We start from the raw sequence: 27512 nt of genomic DNA on the forward strand, positions 1-27512 counted from the left end.
TTTTTTTTTAATGTAAGTTATGTGAGCTTGCAAAAATAATTGATCATTTTGAATAATGGGAAAATGTACGTTCTACATTGCTGTACATATTGAAAAGGTTATCTGCTTTAAAAATTGCCCCTCTCTGTACATAATTGTAGACTTGACCGCTTACTGAAAGAATAAGAAAAAAAATATATCTTGTGCACTCTTATGTTAGACCTACAATGAGATGAAAATGTAAATTAAAGTGGAAGCACTTAATTTTGACGTTTGATGCAAAATGGGAATTTGTTTTGTTCTGGAAAAATCCATTACAGGTAACCACGAACCTTTTTTTCTAGAAGTGAAGGCTGAAATTCTTATAAACGGGGTACAACTCAATGGAATATGGGGTGCTAAGAGTTTAAAAGTTTTATTCACTAAAATGAGAATTGCAGGGAGTTCACATTGAAGGCCAAAGTAGCCATACTGTAATTCTCACTTCCGTGAATAGTCCTGCTTAAGCAGTAATGCTTTTATTTCAACTTAATGCACTTAAAAGATAAAAAAAAATACATACCTCACTTATATTATTAAAGGGATACACCACTGCCCAAATAAACCTTTTTTTTTTTTAAATCACTGTTTAGTAGATATATCCCAAATAAAAAACATGCATTGCATCTAATTGCGAATTTGATCATTTGGGGTATATCTGAACACAGCTATAAGCAAAAGCTATAGTTCTCTTGTCTGCTGCTTTTTCAAGCCCTCCAATCACAGACTTCCCAATGCAGCTCAATGAGAAGTCTTTGCAAGGCAGGTGCTCTGGACAACTGCTGCCTCTTGAGTTTAGCTTCACTGAGATAACCAAACCAGGAAGTAACAGGACAGGCTGTCTGACTGACAGCCAGGGGTGGTGTAACAATATTAATTTCTATGGAAATCTGCACTTTTTATTTCAGTTAGACAATGATAATTTTTGTACATGTTATCATGCATTAGGCACATAAACATTTGCAGGTACACGGTTTACAGTTTAGGTGTTAGGTCAATCAATTACACAAATTGTGGTGGATACACATGTGGGTGTGCGGGCAATAATCATATCAAGGCACAGTAGAGAATACACTTTGTAACAGTTTGAAAGTGTGAGATTCGGCACTTGGTACGGAATGCTGAGGGGTTGTTATAAAGTGTTGTGCCTCTGGTGGCCAGGCTTGTGAGTAGCTGCTTGGTGGTGGTAGGCCGCCTTTACCCGTGTGGTGGGGAGGTCAGTCACTATGTAAAACAATAAGAATCTATGTACTTAGTGGGTAGGCACCTCTAAGCGGACCTCGTGTCTACAAAATTGGGTTCAGGTGGGGAGTAGTTTAATAAAAATGGGGTATATATGTGGAATATCTTATCTCTTTACCCCTACTGTGTAAGTATGCCTGGGGTGTAGCAGGCGTTCTGTCCCGGTGTTTCCTGAACGCCGTAGGTAAGGTTCTTAGGAACAGTATGGGATTCAAAATATAGGTTTGTAAGATGTTCGATTTACAAAGGAGATTTTTCAGTTTCCCAGTATTCCCTCCAAATCAACTAGCTTTCTCAGTGTGTTTCCCTCGTCTAATTTCCCTGTTTGCTAAAGTTTCATAGTCCCAATTAGTGTTGAACTGGTTGAGCAGTGCTCCCCTAGTGGGGGCTTCTGGCATTTTCCAAGCTCTAGCTATCAGTGTATTGACAGCCACAAGGATTTGGAAGATACATTTTTCTTCTATTTTAGATATCTCCTCTTGTCACATAAATAGGATGCATTTTTCGGGGGTCAGCAAATGCTGCAAAGGCAGAAGGCTGGCTATTATGTCTTCTGCCATTTTCCAGTATGGGCGGATGATGGAGCAGGACCACCAGATATGGTGCATCGTCCCTACATTTGTGTTGCTTCTCCAGCATTTGTTAGAGGAGTTTGGATATATTTGTGGCAGTTTATCTAGGACTAAGTACCAGCAACATAGAATTTTCCTCAGGCAGACAATGTAATAGAGCAGCAGAAACTGCTAGCAGAATGCTTGGTTGTATAGGGAGAGGTATAAGCAGTAGGAAGAGGGAAGTGCTCATGCCATTGAACAGAACACTGGTGAGACCTCACTTGGAGTACTGTACGCAGTACTGGAGAACGTATATTGAGAAGGATATTGATACCTTAGAGAGAGTTCAGAGAAGGGCTACTAAACTGGTTCATGGATTGCAGGATAAAACTTACCAGGAAAGGTTAAAGGATCTTAACATGTATAGCTTGGAGGAAAGACGAGGGATATGATAGATACATTTAAATACATAAAGGGAATCAACACAGTAAAGGAGGAGACTATATTTAAAAGAAGAAAAACTACCACAACAAGAGGACATAGTCCTAAATTAGAGGGACAAAGGTTTAAAAATAATATCCGGAAGTATTACTTTACTGAGAGGGTAGTGGATGCATGGAATGGCCTTCCAGCTGAAGTGGTAAAGATTAACACTGGGAGGGAGTTTAAGCATGCGTGGGATAGGCATAAGGCTATCCTAACTATAAGATAAGGCCAGGGACTAATGAAAGTATTTAGAAAATTGGGCAGACTAGATGGGCTGAATGGTTCTTATCTGCCATCACATTCTATGTTTCTATGTTTTCTCAGGAGTTTACGACAATGGATTGTGCATGCTGTATTACCTTTGTGAGCGATAAAAGCTTTTTCCCATAGGTCATCTGGGAGGATGGTGACCGGTTCTTTGTGCCAAGAGGCCATAAAACTTTCCATGTCCTTCTATCGATCATTAAGGAGATGGTATATAGTAGACATGGTTCTGTTTGGTTGGCTTAGTGCCAGACACATTGTTTCAATGTTGGTCATGGTTTGTGTTTTTGCACGTTGGGTGGGCACTGGGAGTATGGATTTAGAAAACTGCACTTTTTCTAAAATAAAAAAGGAAACACTGTTTACATGAAGAGCATTTCAGCATGCCAAAGTGCTTTAGGGTTCCGGAGTGTCCCTTTAAAGTAAGTCTGCAGTTTACAACATACACATTGAGTTTTCCAATAGGGTTTAGAGTTAGGAATTATGTAGGGAGCAGAATTGTGGTGGAGTTTGTAAGTATTCATTTAAGGGGGAACTGTGACTTTCTCACTTTTAAAACAACCAAATAGCTAACAAATTATTATTGGTTGTGTTTAAAAGTTCTAAAGGTTTTTTTTTTTATTTTTCTTTATTGATTTTTCAAACTTATATATGTATGTAAATTAGTTAACCACATTTGTGCCGATCATACGTCATTGAGAAAGAGAATTATGAGGGTGCATGCACACTCCTGGAATATCTCTCTGTTAAATGACCAAGCGCACACTTGAGGCATCATGGGTCAATAAAGCCCGCAAAATGCAAAAGTACGCTTTTTGGTTACCTCCTCTGCGCTGTTTACCCATTAAACACCATAATTATGCTTACTCGGATGAAGGAATGAGGAATAGTCTGTGCTCGGGACGTGACAGTTAGTCGTTTAAGTTGATTGTTCATTGGGTGGAGAACAGCAAAGGGGTGTACAGAATTAATCAGAATGAGTAGGAAAATGTGTAAAGAAGTGATATTGGGAAAACATTCTTCTGGACGGCTGATAAGGACATGCTTTTGCCATGTTTATGTTTATATGTAGGTGTGTATGTATTTAATTATAAATATACTTTGAGTTATAAAGAATAACATTTTTGACAACAAACTTTTCAGTACTGGCCTGCATCAACTACATAGTGCTAACCAGATAAAAAAAATGAAACTTTAAACACAGAAATGTGAAACTTTATATGCAATATGCAAATTACCATACAGTGTGTCTCTCTTAGATTATAGCCATGGGTGCAGGAATTGAAGAAAATTGGGAGGGGGACAGCCTTCCATTGTAACAAAAAAGGGAAATACATAAATCCTGGCCTGTTGGGCCATGAGTACTGGTGTAGGAACCACTGTGTTAAACCATGGTACTAACTTTGGGTAAGATGATACACTGTCACTTGGGAGACTTTTAGTCGGATGAGATCTAGAACTCGTTTTGCTTCATGACCTCACCTTTTAATAAATATGCAATTTCTCACAAAGAAATCAATTAGTCCATTGCAGATCGCCTTATGTAATATAAGTAGAGTGGTTTAAAGTATTAATTGACTCATTTCATTTACTACCCTGGTCAGTAGAATACCACAGCTACTAAGTCAAAATTGTGTATATTTAATTGTGCATGTCGCTGATAAACAGACGTGCTTGGACCTGCATGTAAGTTGGTCTCTTTAACCCCTTAAGGACACATGACATGTGTGACATGTCATGATTCCCTTTTATTCCAGAAGTTTGGTCCTTAAGGGGTTAAAAAGTCTGGTTTGTAATATGCTCTGAAAAAAACAATATGTGCAATATGTGCAAACCAGGAGTAATATATATAAATTTATAATGTATTTAAAATATAGTAAAATTTAAATTAAAACCCTAAAACTAATAGCCCAGTAAGTGCAAAGTGCGGAAACAGCTGCACTTACTGGGCTGTGTGGATGTAATTAAAAACATTAATAAGAATGTTGTCTATGCAAAAACATAATCGCTCCAGACCTGACTAGATACATGGGTATTTACAGGACCATAATCTCACTATTAAAGCATCTCATTATACAACAACGTTATACTTCTATATAGTTTACTATGAAAATTCACAAATCACTGGCTCCCTCGATAGAGGCATTTTTTGCCAAAATGTTGGGGGTGTTTTGGTGATTGACTCTGTCCCTGCTTCTCTCTACGTCTGGTATGCTTGTTATTTTTATTTTTTTTGTATATGTATTTATGTTTGTGGGGTTGGAGTATATTGGTGTCTCATTTTACTATTCAATATACTGATATTTTGCTACTTATAGATTACGCTTTTGGCGTTTATATACATACATCCAGAATTGTTCTGCTTGTTGCTTATAGCATGATATGACCCTATATCCTGGATTGTCCATGTATGAGATATTCCAATAGAGTGGAAAAATTGAAAGATAGACCATGAATCCCATGAAAGTATTTAGGTGGAGGGTGGTCTGAGGGCAAGAACCTCAAGTCCACCCTTGTAGATAAAGACCTTAATTTGTTTTATTCAACCTCTAAATAGCGCATTCTGTTATTCATTATCCAGGCGAAACATTATACAGCAAGTCCAACCAATTTTAATTTAATTCCTGTTCTTTAAAAAAAACAAGTTACAATATCTACCAGACTTCCAAATTCATAATAAAGCATTCATATTCTGAAGCATTAATCTTCTTTGAAATGTCATCTATAATTTTGTAGACACATACAGTATTTTGTGGGAATGATTAAAATGTATTGTTCGCTGTAGGAGAGCTGCTCTCTATTTTATTAGATTATTTGTTATTCTGTTGCATAATGTTGAACTTCTCATAAGCTGTTTTTCAGTAGCTAGCTTTCTATTACAATGTATCACTTTAAATTGCTTTTGCTGTCCTTTTTTTTTTTTAATTTCGATATATTGATGGAAAAGCTGATCTGCCAGATAACCAGTGTATAACAATACAAAAGCTGAACTATGGAAGGTACAAACTATAAATGAGGACTGTAATTGATTGAAACGATGCTTCGCTTTTAGGAGTTGTTGCCAGGAAAAATAATTACTGTGTAATTCCAGTAAGCAAACCACAGGGTATTTAATGACCTTGAACTAATAGGGCATTCTTAAAAGAAACACAATCAGCTACTTAAAAAGATAGGAGATATGACCTCTGTCACACATGGAAAGTCGGCAAAAGAAATAGAAAGAGCCAAAGCAAGAAATTCCACCATTTGTTAATCATTAGCGGAGCAAATAAATTGGTACAAATGACCACCGAATGCAGTACTGCTTTATGTTATACAAGATTTATAGTCCAAGTTTTTAGACTACAAGGGTTGTAGCCAATTTTCAGTATAATGGTGGAAAGTGATAAAAAGAGAAGTGAATGTCTATAAACTTCTAGTTTTAACCTCCTGAGTGCCACCATCTTCATCCTTAACCTTGGCATGCCAAGACTTTTATCACCTTGGTTCCATGGTGCATACACAACAATATTAAATGGGGGTCTATGGAAGATCCTGACAATCTCAGTTCTTTGCAGTCATGCTTAAAGGATCACTATAGGGTCTGGAACACAAACATGTATTCCTGACCCTATAGTGCTAAACCCACCATTTAGGTGACTTGCCCCCCCCCATTAGCTCCCTATAAAAGTTTAAATCTCACCTTATTTCCAGCGCCACGCAGGTCTGCAGGCGCTGGCTCCACCCCTTTTGTGACATAATCAAATTGGCTGATTTTTAGCCAATCAAATGCTTTCCCACAGGGATGGGGCCAAATGCCATTTTGGCCAATCGGGACCTCCTCATAGAGATGCATTGAATCAATGCATCTCTATGAGGACACTTCTGCGTCTCCATGCAGAAGTGTACGGCAGGGCTGCTTACTGTGCAGCCCTGAACCAGGAAGCACCTCCAGTGGCCATTTAAGGAGTGGCCAAGGGGCAATGTAAACACTGCTCTTTCTCTGAAAAGGCTGTGTTTACATGAAAATGCCTGAAGGGAACTATTATACTCACCAAACAACTACATTAAGCTGTCCTTGTAAAAAGAGATGGTCCATAGAGGTAGGTAGGGCTGTGTCTGTGCTCCCAGTTTTTGATGCAAAGAAAGTTAAAACAGGACATACTTAAAAACAAAAGAAATCTCAATGTATCCATCCTGGTAAAATATTTTATAAATAAATAACTCACCTTGTGAGAAGATGTTTCTTCCCACCAGCCATTCTTCATGACATCTGATAAGAAATGGCACTCTCATCCCACAAGGCTTACTTTGTGTGCTGTGCTTTTGGGCATTTATACACTAAAAACAAAATTCTAGTTAATTGAAAACGAAGTTGGTAAAAAAAAAAAAGTTGATTGTTCAAAAGAATTATCCAAATTAGTTTAACTATCTTAGTAAAAAATTAATCAATTTAGTTTTCCGTAGACTAAAATTCACTTTATGAATTATACTTTATGACTTTTTTAATGAGGAAAGAGATAGGAACTGAGAATGTCAGAGAAGATGTGGCAAGAAAAAAAGGGGGGTAACCCAAGGTAGAAAGTAATTAAATAAAGAGGTACTTGCCTAATGGTGTCAATTTAAAGGAAAAAGACTAATATCTAATTATCCAATAAATAGTGTACAATCTAAATATTTTGGATATAAACATTATGGATATAAATATTATAGATTGTACACTATATATTGGATAATTAGATATTAGTCTTTTTCCATTAAAAAAATATATGTTTTTGTTTTCTTTTTATATGTATTTGTTTTTTTTTCTTTTTGTTTTGTTTGTTTGGTCTATATTATTGCTAATTAACTCCTATCTTTTGAGTTTATCTGTTGATCTTCAACAGTAATATTTTAAAACTGATATATTAGATGTTATGTTTTAATTAAATTGACACCAGTGGACAAGTACCTCTTTATTTAATTACACTTTATGAATAGCTTGTAGTCTTTCCTTCAGCTCACCTCCAAGAAGTTTAGGAAACAGGTGTCCCTTGAGTAGGTCACAGGAACGTGGCTCAGATGAAAGTAATGTGTGGCCTAAAAAAACAAGTACAATCTCACTGTGTGCTAACCTCTGCATGATTGCAGAACGTTAAAATAGGTAAGAGGGACATGTCCTAGTTTAAAATAAACCATGAGCAGCTGTTCTCCAGAAATATGACTTTGTAGTTCAAGCTGCACCTAAACTTGAAAGCAATATATATATGCTTTATTGTACAATTTCTTAATCTGCAGTAGATATGCCCCATTTTAGGGTTACCATTTAGGGTCTGAATTAGGGTCACCTAGAAAAAATGGAACACGACACTGACGTATGCCTCTTCGGTATCTTTTATCACATCAACGATCTGAAAATGGTTCATGGAAATGTGATGGCATCAGAGGGTCAAAGTTTTTTTTTAGACATTACGGTTATTTTATTAGAATGTCTGTTTCACCATTAACTATACAGTCCTGACAGATTTAGATAAAACAGCTGTTTCGAGGTGGTCAACTATTTTTTTTAAAGCCTCTATTTGTGTTAGTCTTTTTACAGAATTCTACTCTGTTACTGTCTTAAAATATATTTTATATGAATGGGATGAATTAACTATATGTTTAAAATAACTGTCCCTGTTATCATAATATTGAAATTGTACTGTATGCTTTTGTGCGTATGGAATTAGAAATGGATCATGCGAGATAGACAGACAGATCAATCGTTTATGTAGAGCGATATATATTATTTGCTTCCTTAAGGATGAAACGTCCACTTTGAAATAAATTAGCTCACGTATCAGCAGATTCACTGCGTATAAATATCCACATATATAAACCTCTGCCAGCCGGCTCATTATTCCTGGGTACAAATCCCAGAGCACTCATCATGATCATGACCTCATCCTGGTACATTTAACATTCTACAGACTAGTCAATGATATATTCTCTTCCTGTTCTTCCTTCTTTGTTCCAACAATAAATTATTTATTTGCATGCAGGCAGAATTGGACCACGTGACTTTTTAAAAGCCACCAGTTCTTGTGTTTGTGTTTTTTTTTTCTTTGCTGTTGTTTTTACACATTTTGATCACTTCCTTTCCTCTGTACACTATTTATCCACCGCTTCCTTCCACGCAGGTTTCTTGCTATCCTATTAATCACAATTCTATTTCCTTCTGGACTCTAGAGTACATTTCTAATGGATCTTGTTTCTGCAGGTTCTATTTGTGACCCACGCCGTTTTGTGAGAACGTCTGTTTTGTCTTGACTAAAGTTGGTGTCAATATCATCTCTTGAATACGGATATTTCATGGTTTACTTACTTTTGGAAGTCCGTACACTTCCTCCTCATAACTTACACTTTTCCTGCACTAAGTGCACAATGTCCGTTTTGTCATTATTCCTTTGTTCGTACATCTTTACAAGTCCCCCCGTTGTTAGCATTTCCGATAATTCCCAAGAATTCCTATGAATGTAATTGTCTCCCTTGGTTGTAATTTCTGCTTGCTTTATATTCTAGATGAAACATGTAAAAATAAATACAGTACTACAAATCTGATTTAATGCTGACAAAGTAAATACTTAGACCTCTACTTCATAATAAGTGGGGAATAAATGATTTAATAAAACTAGACTGCATTAATGCAGCATAAATACATAACTTTAAACATTACTGGTGCCTGGAGTTAGTATGTGCTGCGTTTCCTTTTAAACTCTGCAAATACAGAAATTAACCCCTTTAGGTACTGGAGGTATAGGGGTGTCATCAGCCAGCCCCAGAAAAGAGTTCCAAGCTGGCTAAATCAATTCTATGCAACTGTCGTTGCGAAGAATGTTAGTCATTGGTTGAGATCATTCGACGGCCGCAACTTCTGGCTTCTGCGGCTATGCCGGTGGCTATAGTGCATCACCAGAACATCGGAGCCTGACAAGGACCTAGGAAAGGGGACAAAGCAAATCAGGGTTCTCCTGGCACCATAACTACTACAGTGGGATATAATGGTCATGATACTTGGAGTAACCGTTTAGGAGTTCATGTAATTTTTATTTTATTTCTATTCAGATAATATGCTATAAATGCAAATATACTGATATGGATTGAAGAAATAATTATTGAATATCAGCCTTTTTTTCTACTTTTGCGATAAATGTTTGCTGCAGTAAAGTCATTTTAAATATATTGTAACATTGTTGTTGGGCCAAGATCAATCAAAATCCTTTACTTCCTTTTATCTGTTTTTTCACATTAAATTATACAGACTCTAAGGCTAAAGGCGTCTTGATTAAAGGATTGAAAGTGAGTTTAACGTGTGTCAAAAACACTTGCGTTTAGGGAATCAAAAAGCCAATACAAAATGCAAATTCTAGAACAGAGGTTTGTACTTGTACAAGTGGGAATTGATATCATAGCAAAGTTTTAAATTAATTTAAGATTTCAATATTTGATTGTCAGGTGCCCTTTTACACTTTACTTTGAACCAAAGGGAAAGTGGGCTTAATCAGCGTGTCTTTGAAAAAGCCTGTCGAATTCTGCTCCCTTCACAGAAAAATCGAATTTGAAGGATACGGAATTTGTTTACAGCAGACCTTTGAGCGGCTTCTAAATGATATATTCTTATAATCCATCTCTTATGGCAATTATTAGTTTTATTTTGTATTATATTGTATATATCAAACCAAAACATCAATTATATTCTAAAACATCTATCTATGCATTGTTTTTGGAGAAAGTAGGCCAACATTTGAACTTGCACTAAAAGAAATAAACTATATAATGTGGCTATTATTAAACGACTACTCCAAGCACCATAACAACTACATAATGCTGAAGTGGTTATGGTGTCAGTAGTGCCAAGTCAGCCCCCGTTGTAAGTAGCCAAACCATGTTAGAACAATTGGACTTGTTAACTGGGGTCTGCCGGGCCCCTGCTCCCTGCCTTCACTTTGGTCTACAGGAAGTGAGGTGAAGAAGGCAGTAATTGTCACCCAGCTGCCCCCTAGTTATGAAGCCCACTGTTATAAAATGTTTTGACTATTTACAATTCCATTCATTATTCAAGATTTCTCTTTTTCAATGTAACTGGTGTATGCTCACTGCATTTGTAACCTTGCTTTTTAGTTTTGCTTATCAGACATAATGATTTATACATCCCAAATACATACAGAATACTTTGAATGCAGAGAATTGACCTTACTGGATTCAATAGGGAGAAAGCAATTTAATTGGCTGGGTCTGTGGATCTGCACAGCCAATCACATTGGCTCCTTCAGCGATGATGCAGAGGTATAATGGCCCACATTATGAGGGCAGATATCATTAAGCAAACTTCAAGTACATGTGACCTTTATAATAGAACATATTAAGGGGAACTCCAGGCTCCATGATCCCCCTGGTTATACAGGTACTCGTGTAGAGTACAAAGACCATCTCTGAGAGGTTCCCCACTTGCGGTTTATGATGAATCCATTGCAAGCAAATGCATCCATAGCATTAGAGTACAGCAAACATAAAAAGATCTCTTGGTAAAACCAAAGAAAAAGTCACCTGTGCTCTCTCCCTAATCCCTATGTATAGTTGAACAAATGGAGGTCATTTAGTTACTCCAATGGCCAATGGAGGGAATGCCCGCCTGCCAACGTCAAGGCAGACCCCCCCTAGATGGGTCCTACACTGACCTTTCACCCTGCTTCCTTGAGTGTGGATCTCTTGGTAAGCTGCTAACACCATATCTTCTGAATGTGATATATATGAATTAGGACATGAGCAAAGAATTGGGGACAGTTTTGCAAACAACCACTATTATTAAATGCCATATGAATGGACATGCTGATAGTGACCGTAGCAACTTAAACCCATGCCAAGTCTTTATGTTGTTTGTAGTAGTGTTGTTTTACAATACGTAGTCTTTTTAAGCAAGATTTCATTAGTCACTTCTCTTGCATTTAGAGTAAATTTAAAGTGGGTAGAGAAATCAGAGCCTGAAGGCAAGGGGGTCCTGAAGCAAGTCACAATGCCCATAGGTAACATCAGAAAAAAATGTTCAAATATTAAGCGTGATATACCCCAAGCTGAGCAAATGTGAGCGTTTCAATGATCTGTTTGTTAAACACTGCAGCTGAGAATTGTTACATAAAAAATCAATAGTTATCAGTTTATTTATTCTCTAAAGTATTCTCTGCTTCAATCCCTATCTCTCATAATTAGATTTGCCGAGATAGATTGTCAGCAAGTTCAGTGTTACACCTAAGGGGAGCTTCATCTCAGCTAAAAAACAGTTCAACTCAAACAACATAATGCTTACATATCAATCAATACAAAGGGGAGCCTAGAAAGGATCCAGGTCTAACTTCCTATTATTAACCCAACCACTCTTACACACTGTTCCTCACTCCTAACCATTGTCTCCAATCCGTCAGTACCATGAATCAGAGTTCAGACTTGAAAGCAAAACGTATTCATTTAATGGAACAATTTGTATCTCTGCAGAGTAGTTCATGAAGAGAGAACTGATCTGTACAGAGAAATGTTATTTTAGTAAAAAGAGCATTAATAATGTTCATACAGACTGTAACGTGGTGATTTGGGAACAATTACAACCCCAGATCCGATTTTGGGCCCAAATCCTTCTGCCTCTCTTTTCTATCGTAATGTTCCTCTTTTCTAAAAGCTCCATATTGTTTGTGTGTCTGAGTGTATAACGGAGCTCCGCAGCAATAATAGTAACAGTAATGTGTTTTTAAACTACGATAAATGTGTTTAGAAATCAGTCTGTAAATAAGATCCATGGTTCATGTTCTAAATTGCATTTCAGTTGTAGAAATTGTTATTAGTAAGTCACCTACAATTTATCAGAAAAGTCCTACCCCTGGCCACATCCCACTCACACCCTTAAAATGAAAATGTCCCTCTTTGTCTACTTGAAATGTTGGGAAGTATGCAACCCATCTATGCACCATGTCTTGGGGAGGGCAAACAGTCTACTGTTGCAGAACTGTAACTATCAAGATGCTTTGCCATTCTAATGGCTGTCAAAGCATCATGGCAGTTGTAGTTCTACCATGTACCCAACCCTGCCTTCAAGGAACACTATGAACACATAACATTACTGAAACGCTTTATGTTTGAAGACTGTGTCCTCCATTTTCTAAAAGATTAAATTGTCATATTTATAAACTGACATTGTTACACCGCTCCCCCCTCCCCCCCTCCCCCCTCCACCGGCCATCAATCAGACACCAAGTCCTATTGGTTCCTGGTTTGGTTAGCTCAGTGGAGCTAAACTGAAGAGGCAGCAATTGCTCAGAGCACCTGCGTTGCAAAGACTTCTTATTGAGCTGCATTGCAAAACTTTTTAGTTAAGAAGTATGATATTGAACATCCACAGAAAGTCTGTGCTGGGGAAAAAGGGTTTACTAGATCTTCAGCTATTGCAAGTCAATATTTCATATTATATTTCAAGTCAAATATATATGCATGCTATATAGTATTTGACGGTTAACTCTGTTGTTTTTCTCAATATTTCATATACCCTCAAAGTCAACCTGCAAAACAAAATACATGGAACTTATCTTCGCAGATATATCTACTGATTTGTTTATTTTGTATGGAGTGTTCCTTTAAAAGCTCCAGTTAGCGTAAATACCGTTTTAAAATGTGCAAGGTGCATGCAGTATGAAAAAGGTAAATGAAAGTAAATGTGAAATGAAAAGCATTTTCTTACAAGATTGAAGTGAGTTCTTTTTGTTACATTATGATACTTCTACACATTATAGTCTTTTTAAGAATCATCAGTCGGCCTGAGTAGTCAAGTTCAATAAGTGCTAAAAAGCTCTGCCATAAAGTGTCATAAACCCATTCAAGTTAACTATGGCTGAAAAAATCTGCACTTTACCAAAATGATCCCAAATTCTTGGTTATTCTTGTTATTCAAATTCTTGTTATTCAGAAAGCATTCCTCTACAACACGTTTCCAGTGACGTAAACTTCTGATCTCCGTCGGCTGCTGTGGCTTCTTCTAATGCAACCTCGGGTTTCCGTGGCCAGACAGAAAGACTGGCAGACAGATACACAGACAAACTAGTTTAATTAGTTCATTATCCTCTCATTGTTTGCTGGAAAATGGAGTTGAATCCTCCTACTGATTCTGACAGTTAGATCCTCTCATTACTGGTGTATATTTGCACTTCTTATGCGGTATGTGTTAATCTCTCATTCCTTTTGTAGTATGGTGTGTTACCCTCCCGTTTTTGTTATAGTATAGTTTTTTACCCACCCATTGTTGTTATAGTATAGTGTTTTACACACCCATTGATGTTGTAGTTTGGTGTGCTACCCTCCCATTGTTGTAATATGGTGTGTTACCCTGCCATTACATAGTTACATAACTGAAAAGAGACTTGTGTCCGTCAAGTTCAGCTTTCCTCACATTTGTTTTTTGCTGTTGATCCAAAATAAGCCAAAAAAAAAAAAACAGTTTGAAGCACTTCCAATTTTGCAACAAACTAAGAAAAAAATCCTTCTTGACCCCAGAATGGCAGTCAGATTAATCCTTGGATCAAGACGCTATTACCCTACATTGAAAAATAATATCCTTGAATATTCTGTTTTTGCAAGTATGCATCTAGTTGCCGTTTGAACATCTGTATGGACTCTGATAAAACCACTTCTTCAGGCTGAGGATTCCACATCCTTATAGTTGTTACAGAGTCACACATACACACACACACACAGACACACATACATAGACATACAGACATGCAAAATATTTTAGTCACCCTCCTATTACCTACCTTTTAGGTGCAGGAGGGTGACGTCCCTGGAGTCCAGTGGCTCAGGTTGATGGGAGTCAGAGTTCCCACTCTGACTCCCTCTACTTCCTCCTGCGAGGCTCCTGGGGGTTACTGGGAGGAGTGACCGTGGCAGTCACTTCCTCCCAGCGTCTGACATCATCAGAGTGGGCCTGGTCGCGCTGTTACCGTGCCCACTGTGATGATGATCTTCATTTCCATCGGGTGGTCCTAACAGCATGGGACACCCGATGGGCCTGTTCACCTGCGTCCCCGGCAATTGTACTGCGCGGCCTGGGCTGCAACACATGGCGGCGGGCACCCAGTCACAGAGGTCCGCAGGGCGGCTGGGCCCCCTGGAGTGACAGGCCCAGTCGCAGCTGTGAACCCCTGTGACCACGGTATGATAGCTGCCGGTGTGATGTCTTACTCTTGCATTGTGTTGTTGTGCAATATGATGTGTTATCATTGATGGCAGGGCCGGTACAAGGATTTTTGCCGCCCTAGGCAAAAGAAAAGTTTGCCTAGAGTGTGTAGGGGATGTGTTGTGTTATTGTAGAGGATCTAAAGTGTGTGCTTATGGAATGTAGTGAATAGGGATACCAGTTTGTGTAGGTGAGGCAGTGTATGTGTGGAGGGGATGCAGTGTGTTTTTGTGTAAGGGATAGAAAGCAGTGTGTGTTTGTGTGTAAGGGATGTATTGTGTGTTTCTGGATGTGTGTAAGGGATGCATTGTGTGAATCTGTATATGTAAGGGACGCAGTGTGCGTGTCTGTAAGGGGTGCATTGAGTGTGTGTGTAAGAGATGCATTGTGTTTCAGTGTGTGTTTCTGTGTGTAAGGGATGCATTTATGTGTTTATGCATGTGTGTGCAAGGGGTGCATTGTCTTTGTGTGTAAGTGTTGCATTGTGTGTGTGTGTGTGTGTAATGGAGGCATTGTGTATTTCCTCTGTGTGTAAGGGAAGCATGGTGTGTTTATGTGTGGGTAGGGATGCATTGTGTGTTTCTATGTATGTATAGGGATGTATTGCGTATGTGTAGTGTGAAATAAAGAGTTTGTGGGGTAGGATAGGGGCTGAGTCCTACCAACCCTTTTGTGCTTCTCTTTCCCTCCTTCCTCAGCCTCTCTCCCCTCCTATCCCGTAGTGCTCTCCCCTGCCCCACTGTCCCTTAGTGATCTCCCCTGTACCTTAGTGATCTCCCTGCACCCTTTCCCTTAGTGCTCTCCCCTCCTGTCCCTTACTGCTGTATCCTGCCCCACTGTCCCTTAATGCTCTCCCCTGCCCCACTGTCTCTTAGAGCTCTCCCCTGCCCCTTAGAGCTCTCCCCTCCCATCCCTTAGAGCTCTCCCCTGTCGGTTATTGGTCTCTTCTCCCCCACCCTGTCCCTTATTGGTCTATCCTCTCTCATGACCTCCCCCCCCAAGTGATCTCCCTGCCACCTTCCCTGTAGTGCTCTCCCCTTCTGTCCCTTAGAGCTCTCTCCTACCCCCTCGTCCCTTGGTGCTCCCCCATCCCTTAGTGTCTCTCCTCACCTGTCCCTTCTTGGTCTCTCCTCACCCCTCCTCCACTAGTGGTCTCTCCTCTCTCCCCACCCCATAGTGGTCTCTACTCCACCCCCCTACCTCCCTTAGTGGACTCTCCTCACCCCTCTACCTCCCGTAGTGGTATCACCTCCACGCCCTCCCTTCCATAGTGGTCTCTCCTCACCCTGCTCCTCCCCCCCATAGTGGTCTCTCCTCTCCCCCCACCCTTAGTGGTCTCTCCTCCAACCCCCTCCCTCAGTGGTTCCCCCCTCCCTCCCATAGTGGTCTCTCCTCTCCCACTCCCCTTAGTGGTCTCTCCACCACCCCCTCTCCCTTGGTGGTCTCTCTTCCACCCCCTCCCTCCCATAGTGGTCTCTCCTCACCCGCCAACTCCCTTAGTGGTCTCTCCACCACCACCCCTCCCTCACATAGTGGTCTCTTCAAACCTTCCCTTCATGGTCTTTCTCCCCCTCCCTCCCTCCATGGTATCTCCCCCCTCCCTCCCTCCCTCCCTCCGTCCCTACATGGTCACTCTCTCCCCCCTCCCTTTCCCCTACATGGTCTATCTTCCCCCCTCCCTCCCTACATGGTCTCTCTCCCCCCCTCACTCCCTTCATGGTCTCTCTTCCCCTCTCCTTCCCTTCATGGTCCTCTCCCTCCCCTGTCCCTCCCTTCATGGTCCTCTCCCTCCCCTATCCCTCCCTTCATGGTCTCTCCCCCGTCCCCATCCCTCCCTTCGTGATCTCCCCCTCCCCTACTTCTGTTGTAGCATGGCCAAGCTCCGGCCTGGTCCACAGTACAGGAGCTTCTGTTTCCTGTACCCAGCCGGACTGACACGGATTCTCCTGTACCGCGGACCGGAGCTCAGCCACGCTACAACAGAGGGACTGACAGGAGAGAGCGCTGGTCGCCTCCCTCCTGCTGATCCCCTTTTTTATTGCTATTATCCCCTTTTTTATCAGATATTTTGGCCACAAATTTCAAATGCCCAACATGTCATATTTTAGTTAATACCTCTGTCAGTATTGCTTGAATCTTCTCCATATTGCAGTGAGCAAATAGTTCTTTTTAACACTATACACACGATTTAAAATGAGCAATTAATGATGTTTAAGTAACTGAAGCATCTTTAACATTACAACATATGTCATGTAAAGCTGTCTTTTGCAATCAGTACAAGTCTATATAGTCACAGGGATGGGCAACCTTCGGCACCCCTGATGTTTTGGACTACATCTCCCTTGATGCTTTGCCAGCATTGTCTGCAAGAGCACTATGGGAGATGTAGTCCTGAACAACTGGAGGCCGAACGCCTGGAGCATATACGGTATTACTGGAACAATAAAAATCTGGCAATGAATCGTTCAATCTAGTGCTTTATCTCTCATTAAGTGTGTTTGTTGCATACATACGTCCAGAAGATGACAGTGCGTGCCTGTGTTTCTCATCACTTAGTGCCTCGCTCATTTTATCGTATAATCGTTATATATTTTGCATCTTCCCTCCTAATAGTTTATAAGAGCACCGGATGGAGCACAATGCTCCACTGCACTAACAAGCTTCAAATTGGAAAAAAATATGTCTGTGTTTTCTGAATTTCAGTCTTGGCAGGCTCAATTGAATACAAAAGACTTTTGGTGGCTTCTGGTCTTTATCTCTGTAAACCTGAGCAAAATGGTAATTTAATTCAAGATTACCCATAATGCTTTGCTTCCTCTTTCATTTTACATGCTCATCATTCATGTGTAAAATATTGATAAGAAATTGAGCTGTGAGTATATTGGCTTCCATTTTACCTGCTGTCTGCCGGTGTTACATTGTCTCCAAATATCTCTCAGTATTATCTTTTTCCACCCTCAATTTTCTTAACTCTAAAATATAAAGAAAGAAATAACCAGTTTCTTTGGTTTAAAACCTAGATTTGTGTATGCATTTCAGCAGCACTTTATCCTGTGTTTTTATTGTCTATATGCGCACTGCATAATTTTTATCACGGTTGAGAAAATAAGGAACTCATGCCTGAAAGAACAGGGATCTGTGCTTGTCTGTTAGAATTTCAAACACTGCTACAGACGTTTGGACAACTTCAAAGAATTCCGCCCTACTGAGAATATAGACTTATAGACATCCACAAGCAGCTTGTAGTGCTTATTTGAGATCCAAAGCCAGCACTACCAGCTGAGTTTTACATTTTACACACTTACCAGGTACCGGGAGTTTTGCATATATATATATATAATAATATGTTTTTATAACACTACGGAAAATATATAACTAAGGAAATTTGCAGGGTCTGCAGTCCGAAACCTTACGTGTAGCTAGCATAATAAGTCAATGCATTTCATAGTCATTCCTAGGAAAAACAATGGAATGTATCATCACATTTTTGCATTTAAATGATATCTGAGTAAGTCAACTGATTTCATGCCTACAGAACGTACTGTTTTCATTTTTTCTGGACATATTGAGGGCTTAATCAAAAAAATATTGCCTTATTTTTGGTTATATTATTTGCATTTATGTTGAAAGACACTATTAATATAATTGTTTCAATATATGTGACAATATATCCCTAAGATATATATATATATATATATATATATAGAAAAATATGTACAGTACCTTGCACTCAGGCTGCCAATTATTTCCAAAAAACCGGGTGCAATAACAGGGCCATTTATCCATAAATACAAATTGATGTGGCTGCACTCACGGATGTTGCTTTAAAACGTAACTTTTATTCGGTTCCATAAAATAGATCAACGTTTCAGTCCAACATGTGGACTTTCATCATGATCCTGATGAAAGTCCACATGTTGGACTGAAACGTTGATCTATTTTATGGAACCGAATAAAAGTTAAGTTTTAAAGCAACATCCGTGAGTGCAGCCACATCAATTTGTAATATATATATATATATATATATATATATATATATATATATATATATATATAATGTAAGGTAAAAGAACACTCCATGCAACACAACTACTGCAGCTCAATGTAGTGGTTTTGTTGCTATAGTCTCTGCCCCCCAATCGTCACGACAATCCTGATTTTTAGGATCATGTTCTTCTGACCCAGGTTTGTTCCCTGGTGTTCCACATTTGGGTACACCAGGGACGTGTCTCTAAAAAGCATAGTGTGAAACAGTGATGCCTAAACTTGACACCATAAATTGTTTCTATTCTACATTTCCCATGATGCTCAACTAGCTTTTAGAGTCTAATACACCCAATTGTGTTGTTTGCGGTATAGAACTTTGTGACTGTTTTGTGCTTTTGCTATGTGTGACCAGATTTGGTAACTTAACACCTCCAGGCATTGTTATAAACTTTATACAGGGTCATTTATTAAAGGAAGAAATCAAAGTGATTTCAGATTGAAGGCCTGAATAGACAAGCTGAAAGCATAGCGGATCTAGAGCATTTCCCCAGTTTTGTGTATTGTGAATTAAAATGTGAAACGCCCTTTGAATTCACCTTGACTTCTCTGTATATGCTTTAATTTATGATGGAGTGAGTTGTATGTTTTATATCAGTTTTTCCAGCAGCACGACGTTTGTATGTTCAAGTGAGTTTTGCCTTTCCGTTCTCTTTGTTATTTTCGCCTAAAATCTAATGATTGAGCCAAGCGCGGACGCCTTATTACAGGACCATATTAAAACCTTGAATATCAAACGATGGCTGTGTTAGGCTTACCAGCTGTGCAGTGTTAACCATACGTGTTAAATATATGTTTGACAGCAGATACTCTGCAAACCTGTCTGTTAATTAGTCAACTTGTACTGACTCTGTGTAGGACACCGCACCCTTCAAAGACACGGCACCTGTCGCAGGCACATGTTTTGCTGCCCCCCTACAATAAACTACTGGGAATGGCCAAGGAAGTGTCTCAATCAATTAGGACTGTATTTTGTTATTTGAAACCAAGAGGCTGCACTCACCTAAACATGCATATATAAAGGGGTGCTGCTGGGGCCAATTCATACACAGCAGCACCCTATAACATATGCATGTTTAGATGAGTGCAGCCTCTTGGGATATATATATTTCTATTTGGGAGTCTAGGCCCACTCCCTGGTTCTGCACCCCTCCCTGTCATAAGTGCCTCATTCCAAGACCTTATTTAACCTTGACCCATGCAGAGAGTCCCAGGAGGAAGCATTTCTCAAGTAAGTGGTTAATTTCAAGGTTAATCTCATAATAGCAGACATTAGGCTGCTAGAGTAGGGCCTGCCAAGAATGGGGTACATTGACGTTGTGGCAGGCAGGCTAAACCCCCATTATTTTTTGTCTAGGTTAGGTGTTTTTAAATAAAACTATTACATTCTGTTGAACTTTAAATCGATGTTTGATGAATAAGCGAGTGCGCTAGATCTTGTATGTTGTCAGGGCCAGCGCAAGCATTTTTTCCACCCTAGGCAAAAACATTTTGCTGCCCCATTCGCTCCACCCACTAATGCAGACTAGCACACATGCTGACTCAAGTAGACACACACACTGACCAATACAAACACACACTGACACATTCAGACACACAATAACTCATACCGACACATACTGACCCATACAGACACACAACGACTCATACAGGCACACACACGGACCCATGCAGACACACAATAACCAATAGAGAAACAAAATAACTCATACAGACATACAATGACTCATACAGGCACACACACTGACCCATACAGGCACACACACTGACCCATACAGACACACTGACCCATCCATACACACACTGACCCATACAGACACACAATAACCCATACAGACACACTGACCCATGCAGATACACACACTGACCCATGCAGGCACACACAACAACCCATGCAGACACACATACTGACCCATGGAGACACACACAATAACCCATTCAGACACACAAAAACCCATACAGACACAGACACTGACCCATGCCATTGACCCATGAAGACACACTATAACCCATACAGACACACATTGACCCATGCAGACTGACATACGCAAACATACTGACTAAAGCAGACTAACACACATTTTCTGACACACATCTTACCTTCATTGTGGTTCCTGTGTCCATCTTTCCTTTGCCTGGCTGCCTTCACTTCCTGTCCTGAGCAAGAAATTGAAGCGTCCTCACGGTGCTGCGGCAATGGATGACTGGGAGGGGACCCTGGCTGAGCGGGCTTAGGTGGATGCCGGACTGATGTTCAACCGGGCGCTAATTAGCAGCAATGTAAACGCATCCTAGCGCCCGGTAACATGGCCGGCAGCACGCTCTGATTAATTAAATAATCCAATGTGATAGTGGGTCGGCCGCGGCACAGATGATCATAAAGCTCCTTAAAGCAGCGCCGTAGGCAGCCGCCTACTTGGTCTATAGGAAGCGCCAGCTCTGTATGTTGTATTTTGTTATTGACTATCCTAATTTCCCTACTCCTGACCCGGTTCTTTTATTCATCAATCTGTTTGCCACCCACAACAACATCTGCTGTATAAAACCTCTGGGTTTTTGACCAGGGATGTGAGGGAATATATTTTGATTCCAATGTTCAGCGTAATTAAGGCCTACATCTGATGCTCTTCATATGTAAGGAACTTTTTCTCTGTAAAGTGCTGTATACGTGTCAGCATAAGTTGCGTTTTCTGTGTACTCTAGCCCCCACCAGAGCACTTATTGGAAACTGTACATTGTTACTACATAGCTAATTTTATCTTGCGACCTTCCTATCTTATGAAATATGTAACCACATATTGTTTCGTAAACAAATTTTATATCTTATGAAATATAACCACATTAACTAATTTTATCTTTTGACTTTCCTATCTTTAACTACATTATTTATATTTAAACCTTCAAGCTAAGCAGTAACAATATTGTGTATAAATACACCCTACATTGAATAAACAAACAGAAGTAATTCTGGACTCACAACCATCTGTGTCTTTCATTTATTGCTTCTCCAAGCGCTTGTTGCCAATTTGGAGTCCCCTGAATATAAGAGGTGACCAGCCTTGGTCCATGGTCCATGACAGGGATTGTTGGTGATATGTGTGCTTTCTCTGTTAGCTTTTCTGTAAACTCCATCCGCTCTAAGACTGGTATTACCATTTATTATCCCTTTGCCTATTTCTGCTGTTCGCAATATGATACTGCTTGGCCCATTGATTCTGTCAGGGTACCAAAGGAGTGGGTCAACCTCAAAAGAGCAGTCACTAGGTTTGGACTGAAAAGGACCAGCCAACATGGTGTATATCAATGGTTATGGAAATATTATGCTATGCATGTCATATTTTAACTTTCTGTTTTTTTTTTTTGTTTTTTTTTACTTTATAGGCTTTAAATCTAGTTTGGAAAAGGTTTCACTGTATTATGTACATTAAAAAAAAAAATCTTGTTCTAGAGCGATTTTGTTTTAGAATACTTCGATGCATGGGTAGTGATGATTTCTGTACAATTATTCTGTGTAATAAACCGGGGATAAATCATGCCTCACCTCTGGACAGATCATGATCCCTAATCCCTGGTAGAACATTTCCCCGTCTTTCCAAGATTAACGGGAGTTAAAACTCCCACACAGCAGCTGCCTCCATAATATCAAACTGAATTAATGGTGGCAGTTGAAATAACTGCATTTCAGGATTTGGCCAGTAGGATGAGATGTTTTATTTTCGGAAGTCATGCAATAATGTCCTTATACTAACATGCGCATTGAATTCCTCTTCTTGATATTTTTTTTATTTTTTATTTTTATTTATTCTAGGTATTGGATAACAAACAAAGTCCAAATTAAAAGACCAAGCACTGGCCTCCTAATGTATACACTGGCAACCAGGTTTTGTGACGAAATTTATCTGTACGGATTTTGGCCGTTCCCGAAGGATGTTAATGGAAATCACGTCAAATATCATTACTACGATGAGCTTAAGTATAAATATTTTTCCAATGCGGGACCTCATCGGATGCCTCTGGAATTCAAGACTTTGAATTTATTACATAACAAAGGAGCACTTAAACTGACAACTGGAAAATGCTTAGAGCAATAAAAATACATTGTAATTCAATGGTTGAATAGAACGAACCATCTTTCTTGGGATGTGGTCAGAGCTTTGAAAAGGAGGGCTCTTTATTAGGAATAACAATTTCTTGGGATCCGGAACATAATACTTAAGGCTGGGTTATGATTGGTTGTTGGACTGCCAGTTGCAAGGTGCTATAAACAATGCTAAGAAGCCTGGGTTTTGACGTACAGTAAGTGCCACTTTTGTTAATAAAGAGCCTGAATGTTTAACTAGTGTTTACAAGACCTAAAAATGCAATCACAACTAACTCAAAGAATGAACTTGAATACGTTTCTGCAGCTTGAAGCAACAGATGGGCAGAAAGCTGTGCAGCTTAAGTGACTGGAGTTCTATAAAGTTTGAAGAACGTTCGGCTCCTAGTTTACATTCAATTTGATAATTCTGTATTAATTTAATGGTTTCCACCTGATGATTTGCATTGCACTTGTATTATAGATTTGTAATTTTTTTTTTTTTTATTTATTTTAAAAAAAAAAATGTTTTTCGTAGGGTAGAAATTGCAAATGAATGTAAATAGAAAAAAATTTAAAAAAAAAGTAAAAAAACATTCTCAGAATACAAAAAAAGTCTAAAATGGCCTTGAAAGATCATTTTACTAGAGCCTCTTGGTTAACCCTTTAAGTGCCAGAATTTGCCTCCAGAATGAGATATTGCATACTATTCCGGCAAACTGTTAAAGTTTAAAAGAAAAAAAGTGTGTTTTTTTTTTCAAAAAAACTGTAGCATCATGCCCTGCTTAACCTGTTAGCGCAAACTGAACCTTGAGTCGGCCGTGAGTCGGCCATGTTGCTACTGAGGAGAAACAAAGACCTTTTTAATTTCAGTATTATTTAAGAATGTTTTGTTTAATAAACGATAGGTGCCCTTACTTTTTGGTACCAAAGATTTTAATGATTTTGTATAGATGTGCAACGTTTTCTGTTTATTTTGTTTTGTTTTGTTTTTATATTACGTAAATATAAAGAAATGTATGTTTTAGTACTGCGAAGCTATGCTGCTGGAAAATACCTTTAAGTATTGTCTATAATATTTGTTTCACTGAAAATGCTCATGATTTTCTTTGTTTTAAAAGTATATTGCATTATTTTGTTATTTGTAACAAAACAATTCACTGTTTTTTTAGGGGGCCCGGCATTATTTAACAAATGTAAAAGTAAAAAGGACAAACATTTATCGAAGCAAACGCATATAAAATATTCCAATAATATAACCCCTGAAAGTAGAACTCCCACAGAAAAAGATTACTGGGGGGGCGAGTCCCTGGGGGTCTAAAGTTTGATTAGATTAGAAACTAAAACTTGTATCCCAATATTAGATATGAACTAATTTGAGGAGCATCCATTTCTTAAATGAATATTCCAATCACCATAACCACTACTGATTGCTGTATTAGTCACATTGCCACGAGTTCCCCAGCAACCGCCCATTGTAAGTTATCAGCATCAGCTGATGAACTTTAGTCGGGCAGGCAGGGAGGTGTGCCCGGTGGAGGTGAAGTCCAGGTAAATAGTCAAACCATAAAAATTGTTTGATTACTTACAATGGTGAATGAGGGTGTCAGGTCTATCCTGGCGCTATAACCACTACAGTGGTGGTAGTTCTTAGAGTGTTCCTTGCTAAAAGTCACAATTATGTAACACAATTCTTGTTTAGTTAGTCCACCATAGCCTTTTATATTCAGTCTGTCTCACAGGAAAAGATAGGCCCAAGTATTTCAAATCTTACCACAGAACCGGAAAAAAGTACAATAAAAGTAATTACTTATTGACTACCAAGGTCTAAACGTTCATAATCACTAAGACGTTTTGTTCAGTGCATTATAGTAGATAAATTGTACAACGTGAAACTAAATCAGATCTTTAGACAAACATAAAGTTGATGGTTACCACTTTCCCTCTGTTTGGTTATATGAAGTACACAGCAGTTAAAGCCACTGAAATCTATATAATGCTTACTGTTTTGTATTTATAAAGTTGGTCTTTTAAAAATAAAACTGATAGAATTACACTTCGAGTACATGTAAACAAAATACTTGAAGAAAGAATGTGGAAAATGAGCTCCTGGAAAAATGAAGGAAAATTACAATAAATTGCAACTGTAATCATGTGGAACTTCTCACATTACTCAAAATGAATATTTTGTTAGTATCTAGTGCAAAAAGCACAGCGATATTGTTTAACAACTAGTTGGTGGTCAGTGGAATAGAGAGGGCTTGGAGCCATGTCCATACTGTGTGTCAGATTGCAATAAGATAATCCATTGTAAAAATAAATATGGCTTCACTTTTGTTGATTCAATTGGACATCTACCTATACGTTTATTTAGGAGTGACTCTGCAATTTACAGATTGTGATTGGCTGTTGACATAACATGCTGTTTGTACCTTTATCTAGTTGTATATATTTCATCGGTAAACGTCAATGAGAGTTTGAAAACTAGGATGTGGGATAGGTTAATCTGCACTTCATGTATTACATAATATGTAAATCCTGAAACAATGTTTAAAAATGTTAAATAAGAAGGCTCTGAATACATTCCAATTTTATAACTGATTTTTTAATTGCAATTCATGGCAGACATTGATTTGAGCGATTTATAAGAGGTGGACTTCAAGGTAGGAATCAGCAATTTGATGGAGATGCTTTGTCCATCAAACTCGTGGTATCTTATTTTAGTGGAAGCGAAGTTGGCTGGATGAGATAATGCACAGATAGGAGTACCAGATGACCACAAAGTAGCTACAAATCCATAGGACAATACTGGCCACACTTCAGATTTCCTCACAGTCAAAGTCAAATAACTGACACTAATGTTAACACTGGATCTATTTCTCCAGTAACTTAATATCCCATAAAAGTGCCCTATTTAGAGGACCACTATAGTGTTAGTAACATAAAGCTGTATTCCTAAAACGATAGTGTCCTTCTGCCCCTCGTCCCCCTCATCTCCCCCACGGCAATGTCAAGGGTGAAAAAACCCTTTAAACACTTACCTGATTCCAACACAGATGTCCCTTGGTGCTGGGTCTGGCTCCTCCACTTTCATCAGCCTATAGGGGTAGCCTAACACGAGCGCCACATGTGTATTTGGCCTTGCCCATAGGAAAAATTGAATCAATGCTTTCCTATCGGGTTTTTCAAGATGGACATCCTCATGCAAACCGTGAGGACGTCCAGCATTGCTTCATGGAGTCAAACTCCATGATACTGCAAGAAGCGCCTCTACACAGCTACCCGAGGCAGTCATAACCCTGCAATGTAAACATTGATGTTTCTCTAAAACTACAATGTTTTACATTGCAGGATTAATAGAACAGGTACAGTGCATCCAGACAACTTCCATGAGATGAAGTGGTCTTTGTGCCTATAGTGTGCCTTTTTGTTAATTATTCTTAATTATTGTGTTGGCAAAATCAATGCGTGTTTCATAGCATTTCTATATAATGTTATTGCCAATAACTTATCATGTGAAATGTGTGAAGCCATGCTATATTGTGATTTTTTTAATATCCATGGTATAGCACCCATTACACTAACACAAAACATGGATAAGTCTTTGTTGCACCATACCATAGTTCAATAAATATTATAACAGAATACCTGTTCGAGACAGAGATGTGGAGGGAGGCTTTAGAATGTCCACCAATATGCCCATTTACATTTAACCCCTTAAGGACCAAACTTCTGCAATAAAAGGAAATCATGACATGTCACACATGTCATGTGTCCTTAAGGGGTTAATGTGAGTATAAAATTCTAAGGATTCAAATTGAATTTCTGTATTTGTCTAATATTCACATATGCTTTGATTGTAATACATTAAAATATAAAAGTATCCCAAAGTTTACAAAAGTATACAGTGTTACATCAAAGGAACATTCCAAGCACAATAACCACTACAGCATGCTATAATGGTAATGGTGCGAGGAGTGCCCCCACAATGTTTGCTACCAGCCATTTGTCACCTTCTCCGTGAGAGCTGGAAGCTAAACTGATGGTACAGGGCTTAGTTCATTGAGTAAGCGCTATGGCATGACACTCTAAGTCAATGAGCTTGCCCTGCACATCAGGTTTTAGCTCAGGAGCGCAAAATCGAAGCTACGTGCAGGGGGAATGGGCTTGTGCTTGGTCGACCCCAGCTATGTTGCCCAAACTATTAGCCAATAGTTTGACTACTTAAATTGGGTATTGTGGAGGAGACCGAGCATGGCTAGCATTATAACTACTACAGCGTGCTTGGAGCGCAGTGATAGACATTTAGAGATATATGAAATTCCAGATGTTTTGTGTCGTAGACACTATTTTCAGAACCCTGTTGGTCATTATATCATTATGTATGAGAGTTTTACTTTGTATTCTGTTTGCATAGGCAGAGGTGAATAGATCATACCTCAAAAATACATAAATATGATGCATATCAGTGAAGTGTGTACATTATTGAAAAATAATGCCATTGTGCCGTTCTGTAGACACAATAGAAACCACAAGACAGAAGGTTAACTGGTTTATAAATGTCTGCAGAACTCCTGAGGATAGCATTATTTTTTCATAATGCAGAATTCACCAC

The 27512-nt window shown here is 39.0% G+C and overlaps 1 protein-coding gene across 1 annotated transcript in view; it reads left to right on the forward strand.

The window, feature by feature from the left end:
- The window catches only part of ST8SIA4 (ST8 alpha-N-acetyl-neuraminide alpha-2,8-sialyltransferase 4), a 123338-nt gene extending 99979 nt beyond the window's left edge, over positions 1–23359 (forward strand). The window contains exon 5 of the mRNA XM_063456740.1: positions 22628–23359. Coding sequence (XP_063312810.1) covers positions 22628–22910 — 283 coding nt within the window. The 3' untranslated portion in view covers positions 22911–23359. The remainder of the gene's footprint in view (positions 1–22627) is intronic.
- Positions 23360–27512: the final 4153 nt, after the last annotated feature.

Source organism: Pelobates fuscus, chromosome 5 (assembly GCF_036172605.1).
Source record: "Pelobates fuscus isolate aPelFus1 chromosome 5, aPelFus1.pri, whole genome shotgun sequence".
NCBI classification, from domain to species: Eukaryota; Metazoa; Chordata; class Amphibia; order Anura; family Pelobatidae; genus Pelobates; species Pelobates fuscus.